We start from the raw sequence: 21,076 nt of genomic DNA, 5'->3' as shown, positions 1-21,076 counted from the left end.
TACAGAAGAACCGGTAATATAACTGTTTTATGAATTCTAACTTTCAGATTTTTTGACAGAAGACTAGATGACAAAAGCTTCTCAACCGAATAATAACAGGCATTTCCCATATTTATTCTGCGTTTAATTTCCTCCCGAGTGTCATTTATATTTGTTACTGTTGCTCCAAGATATTTGAATTTTTTGACCTCTTCGAAAGATAAATCTCCAATTTTTATATTTCCATTTCGTACAATATTCTGGTCACGAGACATAATCATATACTTAGTCTTTTCGGGATTTACTTCCAACCCTATCGCTTTACTTGCTTCAACTAGAATTTCCGCGTTTTCCCTAATCGTTTGTGGATTTTCTCCTAGCATATTCACATCATCCGCATAGACAAGAGAATAAAAAATAAAATAATAAAATATAAAACTAAGGTAGAAATGTTGTGAATGTGAAGAGTTTCAAATTACAGTATTTGAATACATTTATTGTGTTCATATTTCTGTTTCCCATTATTGCACATATTTTAACCATTCAAACGTATGTATCATGGTGTGTGTCTCATATTTTATCATGATTGTTATTTCAAATTAATATGATTGTCTTATAAAAGCTAATATTATAAATTGGAATGTTTAATGTTGATAGTAATATACATTTAATTTGACGATGATGCTGTTTTTCCAATATGGTAATGTGGGATCAGTATCCAAGACAATAATCGTAATAAACTGTATAATAAGGCTCAAGCCAGGTGTCAGAATTAATTAATGCCGATGTGCCTCTTTTAGATGTTGGTTGTGTGATGGCTGTGTGAGGACTGTGTAATATCAGCGTCTAGCTTGGTCTATGTTGTGAAGTCAGTGAGTGAAATAAATACTTTTAATATACCGGGACATCACTTTATTTTACTTGCATTTTTATTGTATCTGCGTTTCTGAATGTACTTGACTCCCACCCCTTTCACTAATGTTCTTGCTCCCGTCAGCCACATAAACTTAGGCCTCTGTTGTATTCGAAGTCTGCTAGCAGTGAAGTAAACAGTACAGAGTATAGTGTGTTTCAGAAATATGGTTGCGTTTTCCATAGAAGGAAGAGCCTATATTATTGAAGCTTATTTTCAGGGGCAGGTATTTATGGAGATTAATTTTATCATTTGTGTTTTTTTAATATTGGTGTCGGCGGAGATTGTTGGAGATTCATTTGTACTCTTGTTGGATATTAATGGAAATTTTGGAAAATACAATTATTTTGAAATTGGAGTATTAAATCAGTATGAATATTACTTTCCAAATAATTAACATTATAGGTTCATTGGATTCTGGTAAAGATGCAGTATGGCCAATAGACAGTATTTGTTGGATTGAGACTGTATTTAACACGCATTCATTAAAAACGAAAAAAAAAAAAAAACATGCAGCCCTCAAATTAATACTTTCAAATTATTAGTGAAATGTTGAATTCTCCGTCTTTTGAGTTCACTAATGTAATCAGAACACCTGGAATACCATGTAATGTAGCCTACTTGAATATGCAACAAATTCAAATGAAAAAATGTCCGAAAAAAGAACTCAGAATATGAAGTTTCCTATAAAACGACACAATAATAATAATAATTCGCGAATGTGTTCTTATTTCGCTTTTAGAACTCTATTTCGCGATTTGTCGCGATTGTTTTATCCGCATATTATTAATCAGAATCACTTAATTCGTAAAGATTGGTAAAAATCTATTGTACATCTATTATGTCGTCATTTTCTCGATCTCCGTAAATACCCGACCCTGCTTATTTCGCACAGGTACGGTGTGTAGCATGACTGAATAACTTTATCTGTGTGGACTAAGCAGAAGTGAAGATTAGAGTTACAAAAAAGTACGGTAATATGCTGAATAAAGCAGCCATTATATAATGAATAAAACCGCCTGAAGAGTTGAGTTTGTGAAAAAAAAAAAATGTTACTACTCTACTGTATTTTGATAAAATACCGTAAAAGTAATGATCAAACTGAAAATCCCATTTCCTTGTAACATAAATGAATACATTACTTTTCTCTCCTCCTCTAGCTAGTACAATGATTTGTTTACATATTGCACTAGTAGACTAACACCAAACTCCTGTAATGGAAGGGGGTAACAGTGTTTCCGAGTATAGCCAGGTTAATGTTAAAAATGTTGGTAAAAATAAAGTGATGTCCCTGTATAATTTATTTTGCCCGTTTTATAAAATCGTACTACTTTCCCTTTATAGTGGCATGCATGGCAGTTGTCGTTGCCCTGTAACTCCGATACGAATGTCTACAATGTCGTATCATAATGACAGTGAATACCTGTCAATTTATTATGATTTAATTCACGTTGCAAAACTATTGTGCATCTCTTAGGATATCAGTAAAGTTTCATAAATTGTTTTGAACACAAAAGTCATATGAACCTGCAAAGATCGGGAGCGAAGGCGGCGATGGTGTCTTTGGCGGTGATAAATGGTGCGAAGACGGTGGAATCGGTGCCTTTGAACTGGTTGCAGGGATCACCGCTCCACACCGTCATCTTCTTCTGCCCGTTGAACGCCACTACTCGACCCAGATCGTGGATGTCCTCAATGCCCCTTTTGACTGTAAGTCTGCCACCAGGGGTACCGTTTCTCTGCGCACATATCACATCACATATAGTGAGGGTCACATAAGAACAGTTCCTAAACAGCAAATATTGCCGTCTTGTCAGTGTTGCCAACTGTTACCAGATATCACACGATCCTACGTACTAAATGACTTATTTACTAACCGTACTTTATGTTGGAAGGTTATTCTAAATAATTCAATAATTTGTAACATATTTTCATAGGCAAACTATACGGGAAAGGGATCAACATGTCAAGTATTTTGTCTGGCAATATGAAATTAATTTGTTTGACCGAACAATTGACTCACGAGACGTAACCTAAAAATGTATTTTGTTTGACCACACGAAATTATTAGTACTAACTCCGAAAACTTACCTGACTATAGTCTTGAACCACAACGCAATGCATAAAATAACTATTATGTATTAATAATAATAATACTGATATTAATTAATTATTAGTATGCTCAAATTTCACTAGCTTCCAGTAACCGGCTCAGAAATCTAGTACAATTTTAATTTCATGGAACTCTAGTACCGACAAACATTATCGATATTTGTCTCAGCTGCCAACATACCAGTTACAAAATCACTACCATTTGTTGATATCGAAATTCGAAACGAAGTTGGCGAAAGAAAATTCAACCTGCAAACTAGAAAATCACCACAATCCACTAGAATATGTAGTAATGGGGGACAAATGGTTACGTTTCACCTGAAGTAAGCTGATCCGGACTATAACTCTGTACAAAGGCTACTGGATGTTTTTGTCTATCATGTCAGCCAGTGAGACAGTTTGAAATGCGTAGCAAGGGTATACCTACCGGCAGCGCGACGAGCTGATTTGAAGTGAAGGTCAAACTACATCACACACGTGCATCGTCTTTGCAGTCCGAATTATTTACAATGTGTGTAACTGTGTTTTCAGAGTCCATATGTACAGGATAAATCATAAGTAATGTCATTAATTTCAGAGGATTATTCTTTGAGATATTTCAGACAAGGAAGTTTAATACAATTTCGCTCGTATTTGCTTCCTTTTCGGAATACAAATTGTTTTTTTTTTATACTTTTCATAGCATGCTTTGGGAAAGTCATTAATTTAATTTCCAATATCTTAGTAAATTTAAATTTACATGCACTTCCGACAATAAATGATGTGTGTACTGTGTTTATTCATGCCATTTACGTTAATTCAAAATTTCCCGTTCCCTGCGCCACTCTGTACATAATACAGTGCGTTCGTAGCTCGGTCGGACCGTTTCGCGGCGGCCTTGGACTGGGTGAAGATTGGCGCACCTGCACCAAGAGTAGCGCTATAACTACCACTGACGTGCCAGTCAGTCGAGTTGGATCTGTCGTGAGGGAAAGACGTCTGTGCGCGTGTTGTGAGTAAAATTGTGTTGTCTTGTGGTGATAAAGTGTCTATTAACAATGGTTGAGCACAATTTAGAACAACGTATTTTTCTCTTTGATGCGTATGTGAAATACTCTTCTGCAAGAAGGTCTCGAAGAGAATTTGAACATCTGTTTGCAGGTGTTCGAATTCCTAGCAGATCAACTATTTATGATCTTGTCAATAAAGTCAGACGTACAGGATCTTTTTTGAACAAGAAACGTGTTCAACAACGCCGTGTACTGACAGAAGCTTGACGAAGTAGGGGCCCGGTTAGAGCAATCACCCCGCAAATCATTGCGACGTTTAGCACAAGAGGTTAACATTTCCAAGACGTCAGCTTTTATGGCAACGAAACTTCTGAAACTTAGGCCGTACAGGGTAACTGTAGTTCATGCTTTACAACCACAAGATCCTGTAAGTAGGGTTAATTATTGCAATTGAGGCGGTAGCCGGAAAAAGGGCCCATAAGCAAAAGTCATGTTTCGAGAAAACAAAGATTGAAAGAAATTTTTTTATGTAATTGCGGTTTGAATGCACTTTTTATCAAAATAACAATTTGCATACTGTTACAATAATATTTGTCTACAAGTTTTTGTTAAATAATGCATTTCGACTTTAATAGTGTTATATATATTTTTTTTTTATTGGAACATTTTATAGGCCCTTTTTACAGAGAACAAGCTTATTTTATCAAAATATTTTAGAAGACATTAAACATCACCATTGAACACCGCACATTAGGCCTACAGATGTTTACAAGTTCATAATCATTTTAATAAAATTAAATTTCTTACATATATCTCATAGTTACGTTATAAATTTTACCGAATACATGAAAATAAACAATATCTGTTGGATACTGAATAAAGATTATTTACCATTAATCTAGAATGGATTCACACTCACTTCAAAGTTTATCTTCAGAGTGCAGTTTACACTTCAGTGCACATCCTGGATGGACTCACACTCACTTTGAGGATCATCTTCACTGATGTTTGCTGAATTCCATTACTACGCAAGGCTGCATGGGTTCATTCAATAACTACCCTGCCCTTTGTTTACAAGATATTGAAACAAAACTTTGTAAGCAAATAGATTTTAAAACGGAGAATCAAATTAAACGTTCTCCCGAAAAAGGGCCAATAGACCTACGGGCCCATTTTCCGGCTACCGCCTCAATTGGTTTGTGCAGTCCGTTCATAATGGCGATGTGGACTCACTTTTAACGTTCTTCACTGATGAAGCGTGGTTTCTTCTTTACGGTCACGTTTCTACTCAAAACAATAGATACTGGGCTACCGAAAATCCCCATATTATTCATGAAGTTCCTCACCACGCTGCAAAGGTTGGGGTTTGGTGTGCAGTGAGTGCGAGTAGAATTATCGGTCTCATATTTTTCGACACTACAGTTGATTCACACGTTTATGTAACTTCAATTTTAAATATTTTTTTTTCCGCAACCAACAAGAAATGAACGATTGAGTGGCTGGTTTCAGCAGGATTCAGCTACAGCGCACACCGCTGTGAATTCTATGCATGAATTGCGAAGTGTGTTTGGTGACAGAATAATTAGTCGAGGATTGTGGCCATCTCGTTCCCGTGACATATCTCCATGCGATTTTTATTTATGGGGAACGTTAAAGAATAAAGTGTGCGCATCAAATCCGCACACGTTACAAGAAATGAAGGACAACATCACTAGATAAATACAGGCAATCAGCCAAAATGAACTTTTGCGAGTGAACGAGAATCGCTTTCGGAGATATAGGGAATGTGTTCGAATTGAAGGTAATCACTTTCAACATATGTTGTGATGCAAGTAAGCCTAATGTTAGCAGAGTAGTTAGTGTTCCGTACCCATGACTTGCCGGTCGTTTACGTGTAATACTGGTGACAGACTACAGTCGCTAATCGCGATTAGCATTATCGCAATTAGCTCCGATCGCAATTACCGAAAATGTGGTGACACACTAGGTCACGCTTGGTCCCGTCTGATCAACAGCTGAATTGCCATAGAGGAAACAATTTTCTCTATGTAAATACGTATATGTTTGTTTCACTCCTGGACAACCCCTGAAGTTCATGCTTTCTTTTGATGTTTGTTCATTTTTTTCTTTTTTTTTTTTTTTGTTGTTTCTTGCAGTTTGATATGGAAATTTATTTGTTAAAATTGTTATATGCTTTACAATGTAAACTGATACAATTTATATCATTACTATTTATATTATTTTTAAAAGAGATTTTATAACCTATAAAATTTATATCATCATGCCAAAAATTTATATTATTTTGTAATAAAACATATTTTTAAAATCAGTCCTAACCTCAACGATAGCGTCGTAATGGAGACTGAAATTGAAAATCTGGAAAAGAAACCAATTCCAGTTTGTAATCCATTATTTATTGAAATGAAACATCTTTCAGCAGCCTTCTATTGCTTTCTATATTTATGAAACATGAATAATTCGTCTGTCATTTGTTAATATATTTCTTTTTACTTTTCTCAAATCTGCATTAAATTTCTCCACTACGTCTAATAGGAGCCAAATTCATTTCCTAGCCATTAGTTTTCGTTTCTATTTCATATAATATAATGGAAGGGGTAATAAAATTCCACAGCAGAAGCTATCACGCCTTCCTAAATAATATAAATCGAGGTGATTCGAAACCAAAGATTACTAAAATGTTACTTTCGTCCACTGGGCCGTGCCTCAGCGCGATTATCTAGTTCTGGGAACAGGATTTAGCTCCTGATCGCGATTAGGTCGAAAATCGCGATTAGAGACTGTAGTCTGTCACCAGTATAACTCTGGCGTCAGGCGCGTCAATCTTCACCCAGTTCAAGGCAACCGCGGAACGGTCTGGTCGAGCAACGAACGCACTGTATAAAGAGTTGTTAAGTTGTTGGGAACTCGTATCTAACTTTGAATGATTTTAACAAAACGTTATCACGTACCATGCCGAAGAATGAAACGCCAAAGATGTCTTCGCCCAACTTGTGTAAGTCTTTCTCCTTCTTCCGGAGTTCGGAACAAATGACTTTGGCTGAGAAGTTTGTGGTATTGCAGTAGAGAGGAACTCCTTCGAATAGGAGTTTCCGTGCCGGTGCCGTCAGGAACACGGACGTGGGGTCGCCGAATATGAATGGGATCGCCTTGTTGATAAGCTGCAGGGCCACCGGCTTCTCGCGCTCCACCGTTAATGCCATTCCCTGAGAGTCGGAATGCTAGTTAGTATCATTCTCTGCAAACTTGAAAAGTTAATTAAAGCCATGACTTTCTTTTACTTTCACTTCAGACAGGCTTGCTAAAGCGATTTTTTCGACACCATGATGCTTACATTTCTAAAACATCTCTAAATCTGCTTTTGATAGCAGCGCAATACTATATCTGATTCTCTTACTTACTTACTTACTGGCTTTTAAGGAACCCGGAGCTTCATTGCCGCCCTAACATAAGCCCGCCATTGGTCCCTATCCTGAGCAAGATTAATCCAGTCTCTACCATCATATCCCACCTCCCTCAAATTCATTTTAATATTATCTTCCCATTTACGTCTCGGCCTCCCCAAAGGTCTTTTTCCCTCCGGCCTCCCAACTAACACTCTATATGCATTTCTGGATTCGCCCATACGTGCTACATGCCCTGCCCATCTCAAACGTCTGGATTTAATGTTCCTAATTATGTCAGGTGAAGTATACAATGCGTGCAGCTCTGCGTTGTGTAACTTTCTCCATTCTCCTGTAACTTCATCCCTCTTACCCCCAAATATTTTTCTAAGAACCTTATTCTCAAACACCCTTAACCTATGTTCCTCTCTCAGAGTGAGAGTCCAAGTTTCACAACCATACAGAACAACCGGTAATATAACTGTTTTATAAATTCTAACTTTCAGATTTTTTGACAGCAGACTAGATGGCAAAAGCTTCTCAACCGAATAATGGCACGCATTTCCCATATTTATTCTGCGTTTAATTTCCTCCCGAGTGTTATTTATATTTGTTACTGTTGCTCCAAGATATTTGAGTTTTTCCACTCTTCGAAGGATACATCTCCAAGTTTTATATTTCCATTTCGTACAATATTCTGGTCACGAGACATAATCATATACTTAGTCTTTTCGGGATTTACTTCCAACCCTATCGCTTTACTTGCTTCAACTAGAATTTCCGCGTTTTCTCTAATCGTGTGTGGATTCTCTCCTAACATATTCACGTCATCCGCATAGACAAGAAGCTGATGTAACCCGTTCAATTCCAAACCCTCTGTGTTATCCTGAACTTTCCTAATGGCATATTCTAGAGCGAAGTTAAAAAGTAAAGGTGATAGTGCATCTATATCTGATCCTCATCAACAAAAAATCAGTGTCAATTAAAATGCATACTCGTACATTTGGTGAGCTAAAATATCAAGGAAGAAAGAAATAAATTCATTATTTGTTGTTCGAAAAAAGCTTGACGTAAGTGGCACTTATTAAAAGAATACAATTTGGATAGTATGACCATATACAGTAGTGGCAAAAAAAAAAAAAACCGGACCGACCCTTGTAGCTGATTTCAGAGCCTTGTTCACTTCAGAGCACGATAAACTGATAACCAAGACTTTCGTGGTTCTAATCCTGCCTGGGAAGGAAACTTTTTTTTGTTCCTTATTCAAATTTATTCCAAATACTTTTCGATTGCAGCGATATTTTACTACTTAATGAACTTATTATTCCCAGAACAAGAATTTTACCAACAATCGAAAAGTATTGGGAATAAATTTGAATAAGGAACAAAAAAAAAGTTTCCTTCCCAGACAGGATTCGAACCACGAAAGTCTTAGTTACCAGTCTATCGTGCTCTGGAGTGAACAAGGCTCTGAAATCAGCTACAAGGGTCGGTCCGGTTTTTTTTTGCCACTGCTGTACACAGAAGAAAAGATGGAAAATTACTGAAAAGTGTTTTAAGTAATACCTAAATGGAAGAAGAAAGAAGGGAAATGAAGAAATTGATCTATGAAGGAATACAAAAAAGATAACTTGCAAAGGATCAATAGATGGATGAAGTAGCTTGTTTGCTGGGCATCACAAGACGTCAACGACGGGACGTTAAGAAACTAATACATACGTATATGTTGACTTGGAACACGCACCATAGTGATTTAAATACTAATATTTATATTTTGTTATATTAGCTGCCTTAATTGTTATAAAAGAAAATGTCATTGAAGTTTTTTGTAGAGAAAAAAATTCTGCATCCAATCATACCTTTAAAACAATTTTTGGCTGGGGATAAAAAAATCTAAAATATAATTCGAAGTACTCCCGCCACGAAAACTGCACTAATTTTTAAAGCATGCTAATCATAGTTGGCCATGGATTAATAAAAACAATTGAATGCAATGATTTATAATTGTTTATGTTTCATGAGAAAAAGTTCAAATTATTAAACGGTAGTATATACTGGAAATAGTGCATGTAGAGTATGTGGGAAGTTCAGTGAGGAATATCCATTAAGACCGGCAGCACATTGATGTCACATTCACTTGTTTCCTCTTTGTTTTAAACAGAAATATCCGTTATCCATGACCTACTGTAATTAAGTTTTCATTAAAAATGGTTATAATTACTTTTATGTTTGACCATGCCGAAATGTATTAATTATACACCTGGTAGCAGTCCTTTAATACATGTCATTAAAGTACACCTATTCATTAAAGTTCAGGTTTTCGATTATTCTCGGATATGCAATCGAAAGACAACGAGGGAAACGACACGGAGGCTGGAAATCCAATACTGTCGCAGAAGGTTATGTTCTGTTACTATAATAATTAGCGTTAATTGTAAATAATATTCAAATAAATTCAATTTGTTATCTCGTTTTTCAATTCTAAATCAATTTCCAGGTTATATCAAAATTAGTTCTTGTTATTCTCTAGATTATATCAAGGTCAATGACATTATTGTTCCTCGGAAAAAATCAATACTTTCGCGTCTGCGCATATCTCACAATTTGCGAGCTATGCACAAGGTCACTTCGGCCTTCAGTCAGATACGAATAAAATGAATACTTCTGAATAATTTCAAGTTAGAAATATGGTCGAGCATAAAAAGTCTTATGAAACTTGCCTATAATGGTAATTAAGACGCTCGTATGAAAATTATGAAACTCGCTTGCGCTTGTTTCATAAACATACTCGCGTCTTAATTACTATCATTATAGGCTGGTTGGATAATGTACTATTTAATTGTAATTAATTTCAAAGACACACATAATCAAAATATTAATTTAATAAAAAAATGGATGCAGAATTTTTTTCTCTATAAAAAGCTTTAATGACATTTTATTTTATAATGTTTAGAGGAGCTAATATAACAAAATATACATTTTAACATTGAAATCCCTATGGTGCGTGTTTCAAGTCACCACCCGGTATATTGTACGTACGTACATACATACATACATACATACATACATACATACATACATATATACATACATACATAGTCGTTATAATTCGTATAGATGAAGAGGCGAGATCTGGCATGTGAGCTATGCGAGGGGGAAAGAATGAGCTATCAGAGAGTTTGTTTCATGATGGTTAATATCATACGAATCTATCGACATGGAAGTTCATCTCAGACTAAAACGTATCTTCTCCCTTCATATTCATTGGTGACATAGCCACGGAACACGATAAGGTCATACGACAGGTCTTGCCTCCTTTACTGTATAATGAGAAAGAACGTTACCATCATTCTGTATTGCAAACACATAGATCTACTTATGATTTGATTATTAGTTCATATGTAATCAGCGTTTTGTTTGTTATGTTAAATTTTCGTTTCGTAATTAAGGCTCATTTCCTGGTGAATACAAATTATTCAGGCAGTCTAATTGTCTAACATTATAGCCATACTGATGTAAATGTTTACTTTGGATGGCTTCAGATATTCTGTAAATTCTCTAAATGTCTGTAAAAGTTCAAAATTTATTCTTTGAATAGGCTATTTATTTGTTTAATTTTTTTTGCTTCAATCAGGTATATTTATGACAAAGGTTCGCATGTAAACGAATTATTTTATTCAAGTGACGGTATGCGCTGTATCTATTCTGTGACTATTCATTTTATAGTGTAGTATGTAGCAATAAAATACAATACAGTACAACTTATACATTGCAATAATTTTGTAAGCATAATTTCTTTCTTCATACATCGGATTTCAGTTGTTTGGACTCTTACCAGTAGAGCCGCGTTGGGAATGGTGAGAATCTCGTCGCCAGTCAGTCCACCAGACTTGTCGGCTCGGAACACCCAAGAGTCACGTGGGTTGAAAGACACAGTGTCGTCCTCCCTGCGGTCCTTCATGTCCATCTTCTCTTTGTACTCTCTTTACGTAAAAAAAAAACATTAGCTTAATATATAGGGTGAACTGTAAGTAATGCATTAATTGAGACAGGGAGATGAAAAACACACTAATTCCAATTTTTGACAAAATTGAGTTATGGGCTGGATGATGCTTTTTAGTTTGTCCCGCATGCGTGGAAGGCAAGAATACACTAATATCGACATTCATCTGCATTCTGGGGGCTGTTTTAAAACTCGTGGAAGTCAGAACTCCACTTACTCCATGGAATAAGAGAGTTTTTGCATTCCATTCCATTTAATTTCCCGGTAGGTGGCAAAACTATCGCTCAACCAGCTGAGTAAAGTGATGCAATACGGTATTCAGAATGTCACAAAAATCTATGAAATCCATGTAAGTAAGACTATTAAAGGCACAATATCGAGTCGATTAACTTCCAGAAACCGAATTCAGATGCATCATTCCGCAGTCAACTAGAGTACAATTCAGCATTGCCATTGAAAGAAGAAAGCAAAAGGACTTGCAAAATTTAATGCAATTTATTTCTGAGGAAAGTAGGATGAATTACCAAACTCTGTTTGCGGACAGTAATAATCTAGAATCTAGATGCACAGGAAGAACATGAGAGTGAGAGAAAAGAACAGAATCTGTAACATGAATGAGACTGTGTTAACATTTTAATACTGTTTGTGGTTTCATTTGTGTATTTTGATGTGCTTTATGGTAATTTGTGATTTTCTGTCTCATATATTTGAAATTTAAAAAATGTAGCAATGTTAATCTTAATAATAAACTTCCATTTTCTCATATATTCCAATGTTTATGATATATTTATCTTTTTTTCTTCACATGGCTCATATTTATTCACTTTTCTTAATTCATACACTGTGGAAGTCAGAAAACCACCAACTCCAGCAGTATTTATTTCAAATTGTAGCGTAAGATAATATAAAAATTTAGGTTTTGAAGTATTTAATTGATAAAGAATGTAATTTTACACAATATTAATAAATAAATATATAATATTTAAAGTTAGTAAGAGAAATAATAAGTTTTTTTCTCTCTCTTGTAAAATTTGGTTTATTGGAGTTAGAGAGTTTTTGATTCCCCTGTCTCAATTTCAGGGGGTTATTCTTTCAGATATTTCAAACAAAAAGTTTAATAAAATTTTGATCGTTTTTGCTTCCTTTTTTGAGATAAAAGTTCTTTATATGAAACATTTCATACGTGTTTTGGGAAATACATTGATTTAATTCCCAGCACGCTCAGTCAGTTTAAGAGAATAGTGTATTATGATAATAAATCATTGAAAGAATTTTAGTTTTGTCCTTTCAATATGCAGAAATTTGATCCAAACAAATGTAACCTTTTGTTTTGCAAAGGAATTTTACATTGTTACATTTGTTCGGATCAAATTTCTGCAACCTTTTGTTTTGCAAAGGAATTTTACATTGTTACATTTGTTCGGATTAAATTTCTGCATAATTAAAATTCTTTCAATAATTTATTATCATAATATACTACTCTCTTAAATTGAACGAGCACATTGGGAATTAAATTAATGAATTTCCTAAAACAGCTATGTAATGTTACACAAAAAATATTTTTTTTTCTCGAAAAGGAAGCACAAACGAGCAAAATTGTATTAAACTTTTATGTTTGAAATATCTCGAAGAATAATCCCTCGAAATTAATGACATTACTTACTGTTCATCTGTTATTATAAAAATACGATAAGTATACGTAAATAAAAAGTTCTAAAAATTAGAAAGTATAAAACTTGTAGCTTGTTTTCTTACTCGTAGAAATAGGGTCCTATTTCAACCAAAATGGGCTTTTGTCCCTTTTGCACTTCCATCGGATTCGTGACATTGAAGATGTATATCTTGAAGTCAATCGGGTCCTCAAATTTTGTCCAGGCTTTTCTAAATTCATTGCCCTTCTTTAAAGCCAGTTTCTGCAACAGAATAAAATATAGATAAAAATCTGTTTCTTAACGTGTTAAATGTCAAAGTTTTCTCTCCAAGAATCTTAGCGGTATCAGCATGTATTGCACCCTTTTCAATTATTTCAACGATGTCTGAAAATAGTTATCTTAACACCTCTTTACCAGCTTCATTATATTGATCCTCTTGATATTACATGTATATTATACAGGGTGTTTCTTAAGTGGTGTTAAAAACTTTCAGGGATGATGGCGAAAGGCACATGTATCAATTTGAGATAAGGAACCATGGTCCGGAAATGACTGAGTCGAAAGTTATAAGCAAAAATATTAGTGTAGAAATGGAATTGTAATTTGGCACCACGTGCCCTCCTTCCCTTAACCTTTGGAACAGTCGTGGAAAGATTGTATGGGCCGGATGTGAGCTTCTCTACTGTTCCCATTGGCTCATCCGTATTCGAAAATCAGATCTGCTTATTCCGCTCTCGTGTACTCCTCCATCTAACTAGGACTGATCGACTGGACACTGCAACTTATACACATATACTGCTGTCTACAGACGTGCATATCAGGACCGACCATGTTCATTACAAATTACGCTATCTGCATTGCTTTAGTGTAGTTTCCTGCTCCCATCCCTCAGACAGCGCACTGAATGGAATACTGTAAGTAGACAACGTAAACGTCAGATGAATACAGTTTGTGTAAGATGTACAGATAAATACACATAAATAAGGTGTACAGAGGAATAAAATTATTCCATTTCAACACAACTATTTTTGCTTGTAACTTTTGACTCGGTCATTTCCGTACCAGGGTTCCTTATCTCAAATTGATACATGTGCCCTTCGCCATCATCCCTGAAAGTTTGTAGCACAACCTCAAAAACACACTGTATATACACTAGTAATAACATCAACGTTTGAGCAAAAAAAAAAGTTGAGGCTATAAAACTTAATCGATATTTTTTTCTCAGTTACTTCCTCACTAATAAAATAATATATTTATTTTTTATTTTGCTAATAATTGTAACATAAAATATAATATAGGCTATACAGAAAAACTATAGCTCGCCCCTGATAGAGTAGAACTCGTGCTCAGGGGCGGATTCCTGAATTGAAATTAATAATTATACAATACAGTTTGTCTTAAGTCTACTACGCAATTTAGTATATAAATTTAAATTCACAATTTTTCAATTTTTATAAAATCCATACATAACTTTTTAAATTTAAACTATTAGAATTGACAAGTTTAGGATATTTACATATAAATTTGTTATATATTCTTGGCCCTAAATTACTACTATGATTAAATACTGTAACGGTGTTGCATTTTGGTTCAAACAATCTTAAAGAATTCATACCTTTTGTTTAATAACTATGAGAATACAATTCAAAACTATTTCGATTTTTATGTATGAGTTTTATTAATACAATATAATAAATTTGTCTTACGTTAAGTACATTAAAGTCTAAAAACAAATTTTGAGATTGAAAATCAAAAGGTTTATGAAGACATATTTTAATTATCTTCTTCTGTAATAAATAAAGTGGATTAAAATTGGATTTAAATGAGCTACCCCATCCTATAATTCCATACATAATTACATACATAATTAATATGAATTAAACGTTTCAAAATCGACTAACACACCAAAAATAGTCGTAATCTTCTTTTAAGTTTTGTACTCACGTTTTTGATCTGGTTTCGAAGCAAGGCCCCGAAGCCCCAGAAGTCGACTGTGGCGCCCAGCATGAGCATCACCAGCCCTGACATTCCTATCCACTTACCCGGCAAATTCTGCAGTGACACTGCAACATGAGGAACTTAAGAAAATCAAGTGTTGTGGTAAAAAAAATTCGTAACAAAGAATCAATAATTACAAGAATACGTTTATATGAACGTTACATACTACGTACATTGTTTTAAATCGAGTGGATAGCTACTATGTTTCCTATTGGAACCAGGTTCATGAGTTCAAGTTCAGCCAATATCGGTGGATTTTCCTTCTTGTTCATCTTTTATGTCTATAGCGTGTTACCTACTCATATTGCCCTATTTGGGTGGTCGGACAATCAGATGATGATTTAGTTTTCACTCCTACATTGTTGAAACCTTTCTGGTTACTATCTCAGTAAGCGGCAGTTTTTCTTTGTTATTTTTTGTACAATACAAGGACAGGACTCTTAACTTGCTGTTATTCGCCCTGAGTCTACGAGCGTGACTCAAAGATGTCGCTAGTGCCGAGAAGTGTAGACCACTTAGTTTCTCAGAAACTATCCAGAGTGTACGCCTACCTTCAGAGGATGGGTCTCCATTACACTTTTAATGGATGATGGTGAATTGTTGGTACGTCAACAAAAGTGATATTCCTCGGAAGTTACTGCAGTTATCCTTGTCCCGCTTTTTAAAGATAAGTACAATTGTGGACTCCTTCCATTGTTCTGGTACAATTTTCTTTTCCCAAATAGCAAGTACAAGTTTATAAATTTCGCTAGATAATGCGCTTCCACCCTCTTGTATTAATTCTGTTGGAATTTGATCGATACCTGGAGACTTGTACTTTTTCAGCTTTTCTATCGAAATTTTGACTTCAGAAAGTGTGGGTTCTGGTATAAATGGCTCAGCAGTTTTTATTTGAATTTCGTTCCATTCATAATGATAACAATGTTAATAATAATAATAATAATAATAATAATAATAATAATAATAATAATAATAATAATAATAATGATACGTGATATGATATTTGTCAGCTAACTTTACAATTCTGTCGTCGATTTGCAAAAGGGGACACGTCCAAAATGACGAAGTGTTGGGGGGGGGGGAAACATAACAGACTTAAAAAATTAAAATGTTCATAGATCCTCAATGTATGTACCCATAGTGATCTAATTAGAAAAAAATATGTGGACATTTAAATTTGTTAACTTACGGTTAGTTATAGTTTTTGCAATCTTTCAACACTTTGTTATTTTGGACATGTTCCCTTTTGCAAACTGACGACAGGATTCATAGTTATTGTGGACCTTAATATTTCTGATTTTCAAATAATAATAATAATAATAATAATAATAATAATAATAATAATAATAATAATAATAGTAATAATAATAATGATAATAATAGTAATAATAATAGTAATAATAATATTTATTTATTTATTTATTTACTAATATTTAATGTGCTGTACAACAGCCTGAGGCCAATAACAGTTCAGCACAAGATAAAAGTTAGCACAGGAGTGTACAAGGAATAACAAAAGTGCATACAAATAATTATGAAAATTACAGACCAATACAATTAAACAATAATGAAAAAATGAATAAACAACAAAAAACAATGCATACAAATAATTATTAAAATTAGTACAATGAGATAAGTAAAATAATGACAATTAAATAAAATGAATTACAAATGAATTAATGAAATCATATAAATGAAGACTGGAATCATATAAGTAGTGTAAATCTTTTGACCTGCATAAAAATATTTTAAGAGATCTAACAATTGTAGCACTCAAAGGCTCAATAGCTATTTTCAGGCATCATACATATGGACCGTGACTAATTCGCATCTCGACGTTACTTCGTTTAATATCATGTGTTTCAATATAATTCAAATTGTTATTTTTCACTCTAACAACAATTTATCACTAAGCCTCAAGGCATTTACTCTATTATATCATGGTACTCTTTGTCGATGGGAACCTGTAGTGGTTACAGGAAGAAATAAAATAAAATAAAATAAAAATAAAATACAAAGATATGCAATGGGATATTACGATAAATATCTAAAAAAAATAGCATAAGTTAATAAAACTGAGATAAAAATTAAAAAAGTATATACTACACATTAAATGGATCCAAGTTCAATCCATGCAAATTAGCATATTTAATACATCTGCAGACCGGAGAGAGAGATTTAGAATTCGTATTATAAAATTTTTTTTGAAATCTTAAACCCTTAGCATGAATACGAAGACTGATATTGCTTATGAATGATTCACAATCAATATCACCCTTAATGACTTTACAAAAAATAATCAAGATCCTGATGTCTGGTAAACAAACTACCGCAATTGAAATATTTGCAATTAATCTCATATTTATAATAATAATAATAATAATAATAATAATAATAATAATAATAATAATGATAATAATAACAATACGAGTAATAATAATAATAATAATAATAATAATAATAATAATAATCGTAATAATAATGTGTGCATTTTGAGCCGAGAATTAAACATGACTTCATTTGCACTCTCCTTAAAACCTACTTTTTCCTCATGCATTTATCTCCATCCTACCTGTTAAAATTACGTATTTTATCCTTTAGTATAATTTATACTTCCTATTATAAGTTAGTTCTAATAAAGGATAGCAGAATTACTAAACAAACTGTTTCATTGTAAAATAATTGGTTTTGTCTTTCTTGCACTTACTTTGCATTTTTGCGAGATACTCAGAACAATCGGGAGAAACTTAGGAGTTCTGTTCGGATTGGATGAGTAATATGTTGAAACTGAAGAATAGGGGATGGCAGAGAGACAATTAACAGCAGGACCCACTTAAGATTTTAATTACAGTCGACGTCAACTGTCAGTTATCGTGTTTCTATGCCAACACTGACAGTTTAGTGTTCAGTGTTAATGTCATTATGTCAAGGTGAGACGACCATGGATGCATTATATACCAGTGCATTAATAATTGTTGTTAGAGCTTTTAATTATTGGAATTGAACATCAGATTTCGATAAAGTAGACGACTAGCTTTCTGTTATTACACGAGTCGTTAGAAAACGAAAGAAAATATACGTAGTTTAACATCATTTTAAATGTATCACATGTTGTATAATTTAAGTATTTATTTCATAGATCAGCTGACGTTGATTATCAGATCCGTAGGTATATAACAGTGACAATAATAATAATAGTAATAATAATGATAATAATAATAATAATAATAATAATAATATTTATTTATTTATTTATTTATACTGGCCACAGAGCCTTCTTTTACACTCAAGCACATAGATGGGCATCGAGCCTCACTTGAGAAATAATGCCTCACTGACCTTCACAGAGCTTATCGGTCTGAGTGACATCATCTTCACAGTACCCGTTCCTCCCTCACGCAACTCCTAGGCGTGGGCAGGTTCTATATCAGTTTCATAAGCAATACCAGTGTTGGCATAATGGCATTATCAAAGCAGTGTGTACACGTTAGAAAACGATTATTTCATGAGAAATGGGAGGAAGAGATTTTTTGCTGTTTAGAATGGGAGAACATACGATGTATGTTATGGTCGAAAATGCTATTAGGCATTAATAAATTTAATATACAACGACATTACTCCTTATGTCATAAAGAACATGCTGAATTAGAAGGTAAGACAAATTAAATGTTATTTTTCCTACTATTCCGAAGAAAATTTATGGTCTTAACATTTGCATAGTATACTAAATATGACATTATACCTTAAACACGCTGCATTAAAAGGTACGAGGAATTAAATGTTGTTTGTACGTATTATTTCCAAAAGAAATTTATAAAAAAAATATCAGATGTGCGTAGAAAACGAAATATGATTTTCTGAAATTATTTCAGGTCGAGTACGTGCAAATCTATTAAGCAATCTTGAGAAACACCAGAATATTCAAGAAAATAAACGTAGACAACGCGATGGAATATTATTGGCTAGTTACGTAATTTATCGCCTGTGATTTAAATCAATTCAGCTACGTAGAAACAGTAAAGAGGTTTATGATAAAGCTGCCGAATTAATTTGCCAAATTGAATAAAAGCTTTCGAGTCTCTCACGTTAACCAAGCGCTTTCCTAATAATTCGCCACTGACCGCCTTAGCTATTACGATAAGGTGAGGCAGGTCACAGCAATTTATATTTCCCATCCTACTCTGCAGTCTCCTCTCCTAGTAAACAAACTATTTCAAATCGAGTGCCTCACGTAACCGAAAATTGTGCCTATGTATGCTCTAGCAAGTCACAAAGTATACAAGCAGTGGATAACACACATGAACATTTTTTAGTCACTACTGACTTTTAAAACGTACCGAGATATATTTTTTCACTCTTCTTTTCTTTGTCTTATAATGATATTGATGATGATCATGGTCACAACGAAAGAACTGACTTCCGACACTTATTTTTTTCTTGAACTCTCTTTCATTCGCCTTTCCGCCTTCACATTGAGGGAAGACATGCCACCTTGCTCGATCGTCCGCCAGCTTTCTGTCTATTGGGATGTAGTTGCAACGTCTCTTGTAGGCGTTCAAGACACTCGAGACATCAGAAGTCTATTCTTTTGTTGCGACTACAGTAACTTCCGGTAGAAGGCTCGATAATAGAATGACCTACAGCAGCGATTCTCAGACTTTTTCTTTTCAAGCCCCTCTTCAATGCCACTAAAAATGAGGACTCAGTTTATGGTTTTTAACGAAAAAAATATATTTATACTTTGGATGGAAACCATATTATTTTTTATTGCCAAACATGAAATTAAATCTGAAAGCATTACTAAAGAGTTTCAACTATTTTTATTCATACATGTAGTTTTCAGTGAAAAACATCGAACGTAAAAATATAAAATACAGAAATCATTAGGCACTTCTTTTCCCTTGTGAGTTCCAAATATAACTTGGCTAGCAACCTGTCTTACTATCCATATTATAGAAGCAGATTCACACTAAAAGTTTCTATTTTGATAAAACTAGTGATATTCAGAAAATTTATTTTATAGAATAACTAACTTTGTTATACTATTACAAGAATTATTGCAAATTTGAAAATAACAATTGTAATTGTTATTTTCAAATTATTTGAAACAAATGAAATGTAACAAAAATGAAATTATATGCTCTATGTTACAATACAATATGAGGATTTCTGTCATTATACTAAGTGCCTATATGCCAGACCGTGAAACGAGCGGAACCGGGTTCAAATCCTGTTTGGGACAAGTTACTTGGTTGAGGTTTTTCCGGGATTTTCTTTCAGCCCAATAAGAGCAAATGCTAAGTAACTTTCGGCGTTGGACCGTGGACTCATTTCGCTGGCATTATCACCTTCATCTCATTCAGACGCTATATAACGATAGCAGTTGAAAAAGTATCTTAAAATAACCAGTAAAAAAACTAAATTCCAGCTACTTTAACAATTACGCTAATTTGATTTCTTCTATTGGATGACATAAGATGCAGGATAATTTTTTTTCCTCTATTGTAAAGTAAAAATCTTATTGCACAATTTATAGATAAGAAACAAAATCGGTATAAAAAGAAATGCAAGCAACAAATTTCATACAGTGAAATAACGAGAAATTAAAATTTTTATTGTATTTATGATTGTTCACAATTTACAAAATGTATTAATATAAGTATTAAGTTTTCAAAATGATTACTTAAAATTACATGTAAGAATTTTGTGTCAGGTGAAGTACATAAAATGTGGGAAGTTTTCTTGGAATTTGTGCTTTTATGTTTCTCGTGGAAGAATGAAATTTACTTGTAACTCAGGTTCGGGAATTTATTTATTTTGATCATAAAGCAATTATGTATTTCGCAAAATGAAAGGAGAAATTTTGTTTTATTTAATGCTCTCATATGAATATCAATGTTTTCTAAGAAAACTGTAGTCTGATCAATTCAATCTCTTAAGTTTATGTTGCTTAAATAGTTTTCGTTTTCTAAGATAAGGTATGAAGGATACCTAAAAAAATTCTGAGAAGAAATAAGTTAAAACTGTAC

At 33.7% G+C, this 21,076-nt stretch overlaps 1 protein-coding gene across 1 annotated transcript in view; it reads right to left on the bottom strand.

Moving 5' to 3' along the window:
- Positions 1 to 17,761, bottom strand: part of LOC138708555 (sensory neuron membrane protein 1-like) — a 34,866-nt gene extending 17,105 nt beyond the window's left edge. The window contains exons 1-6 of the mRNA XM_069838671.1: positions 17,755 to 17,761; positions 14,994 to 15,127; positions 13,153 to 13,310; positions 11,230 to 11,377; positions 6,963 to 7,217; positions 2,420 to 2,631 (exon numbers count right to left, since the gene is read on the bottom strand). Of these exons, the coding sequence (XP_069694772.1) occupies positions 2,420 to 2,631; positions 6,963 to 7,217; positions 11,230 to 11,377; positions 13,153 to 13,310; positions 14,994 to 15,127; positions 17,755 to 17,761 (914 nt within the window). The remainder of the gene's footprint in view (positions 1 to 2,419; positions 2,632 to 6,962; positions 7,218 to 11,229; positions 11,378 to 13,152; positions 13,311 to 14,993; positions 15,128 to 17,754) is intronic.
- Positions 17,762 to 21,076: the final 3,315 nt, after the last annotated feature.

Source organism: Periplaneta americana, chromosome 11, assembly GCF_040183065.1.
Source record: "Periplaneta americana isolate PAMFEO1 chromosome 11, P.americana_PAMFEO1_priV1, whole genome shotgun sequence".
NCBI classification, from domain to species: domain Eukaryota; kingdom Metazoa; phylum Arthropoda; class Insecta; order Blattodea; family Blattidae; genus Periplaneta; species Periplaneta americana.
The sequence above is the reverse complement of the archived record's forward strand: the minus strand, read 5'-3'. Positions and strand labels throughout refer to the sequence as shown.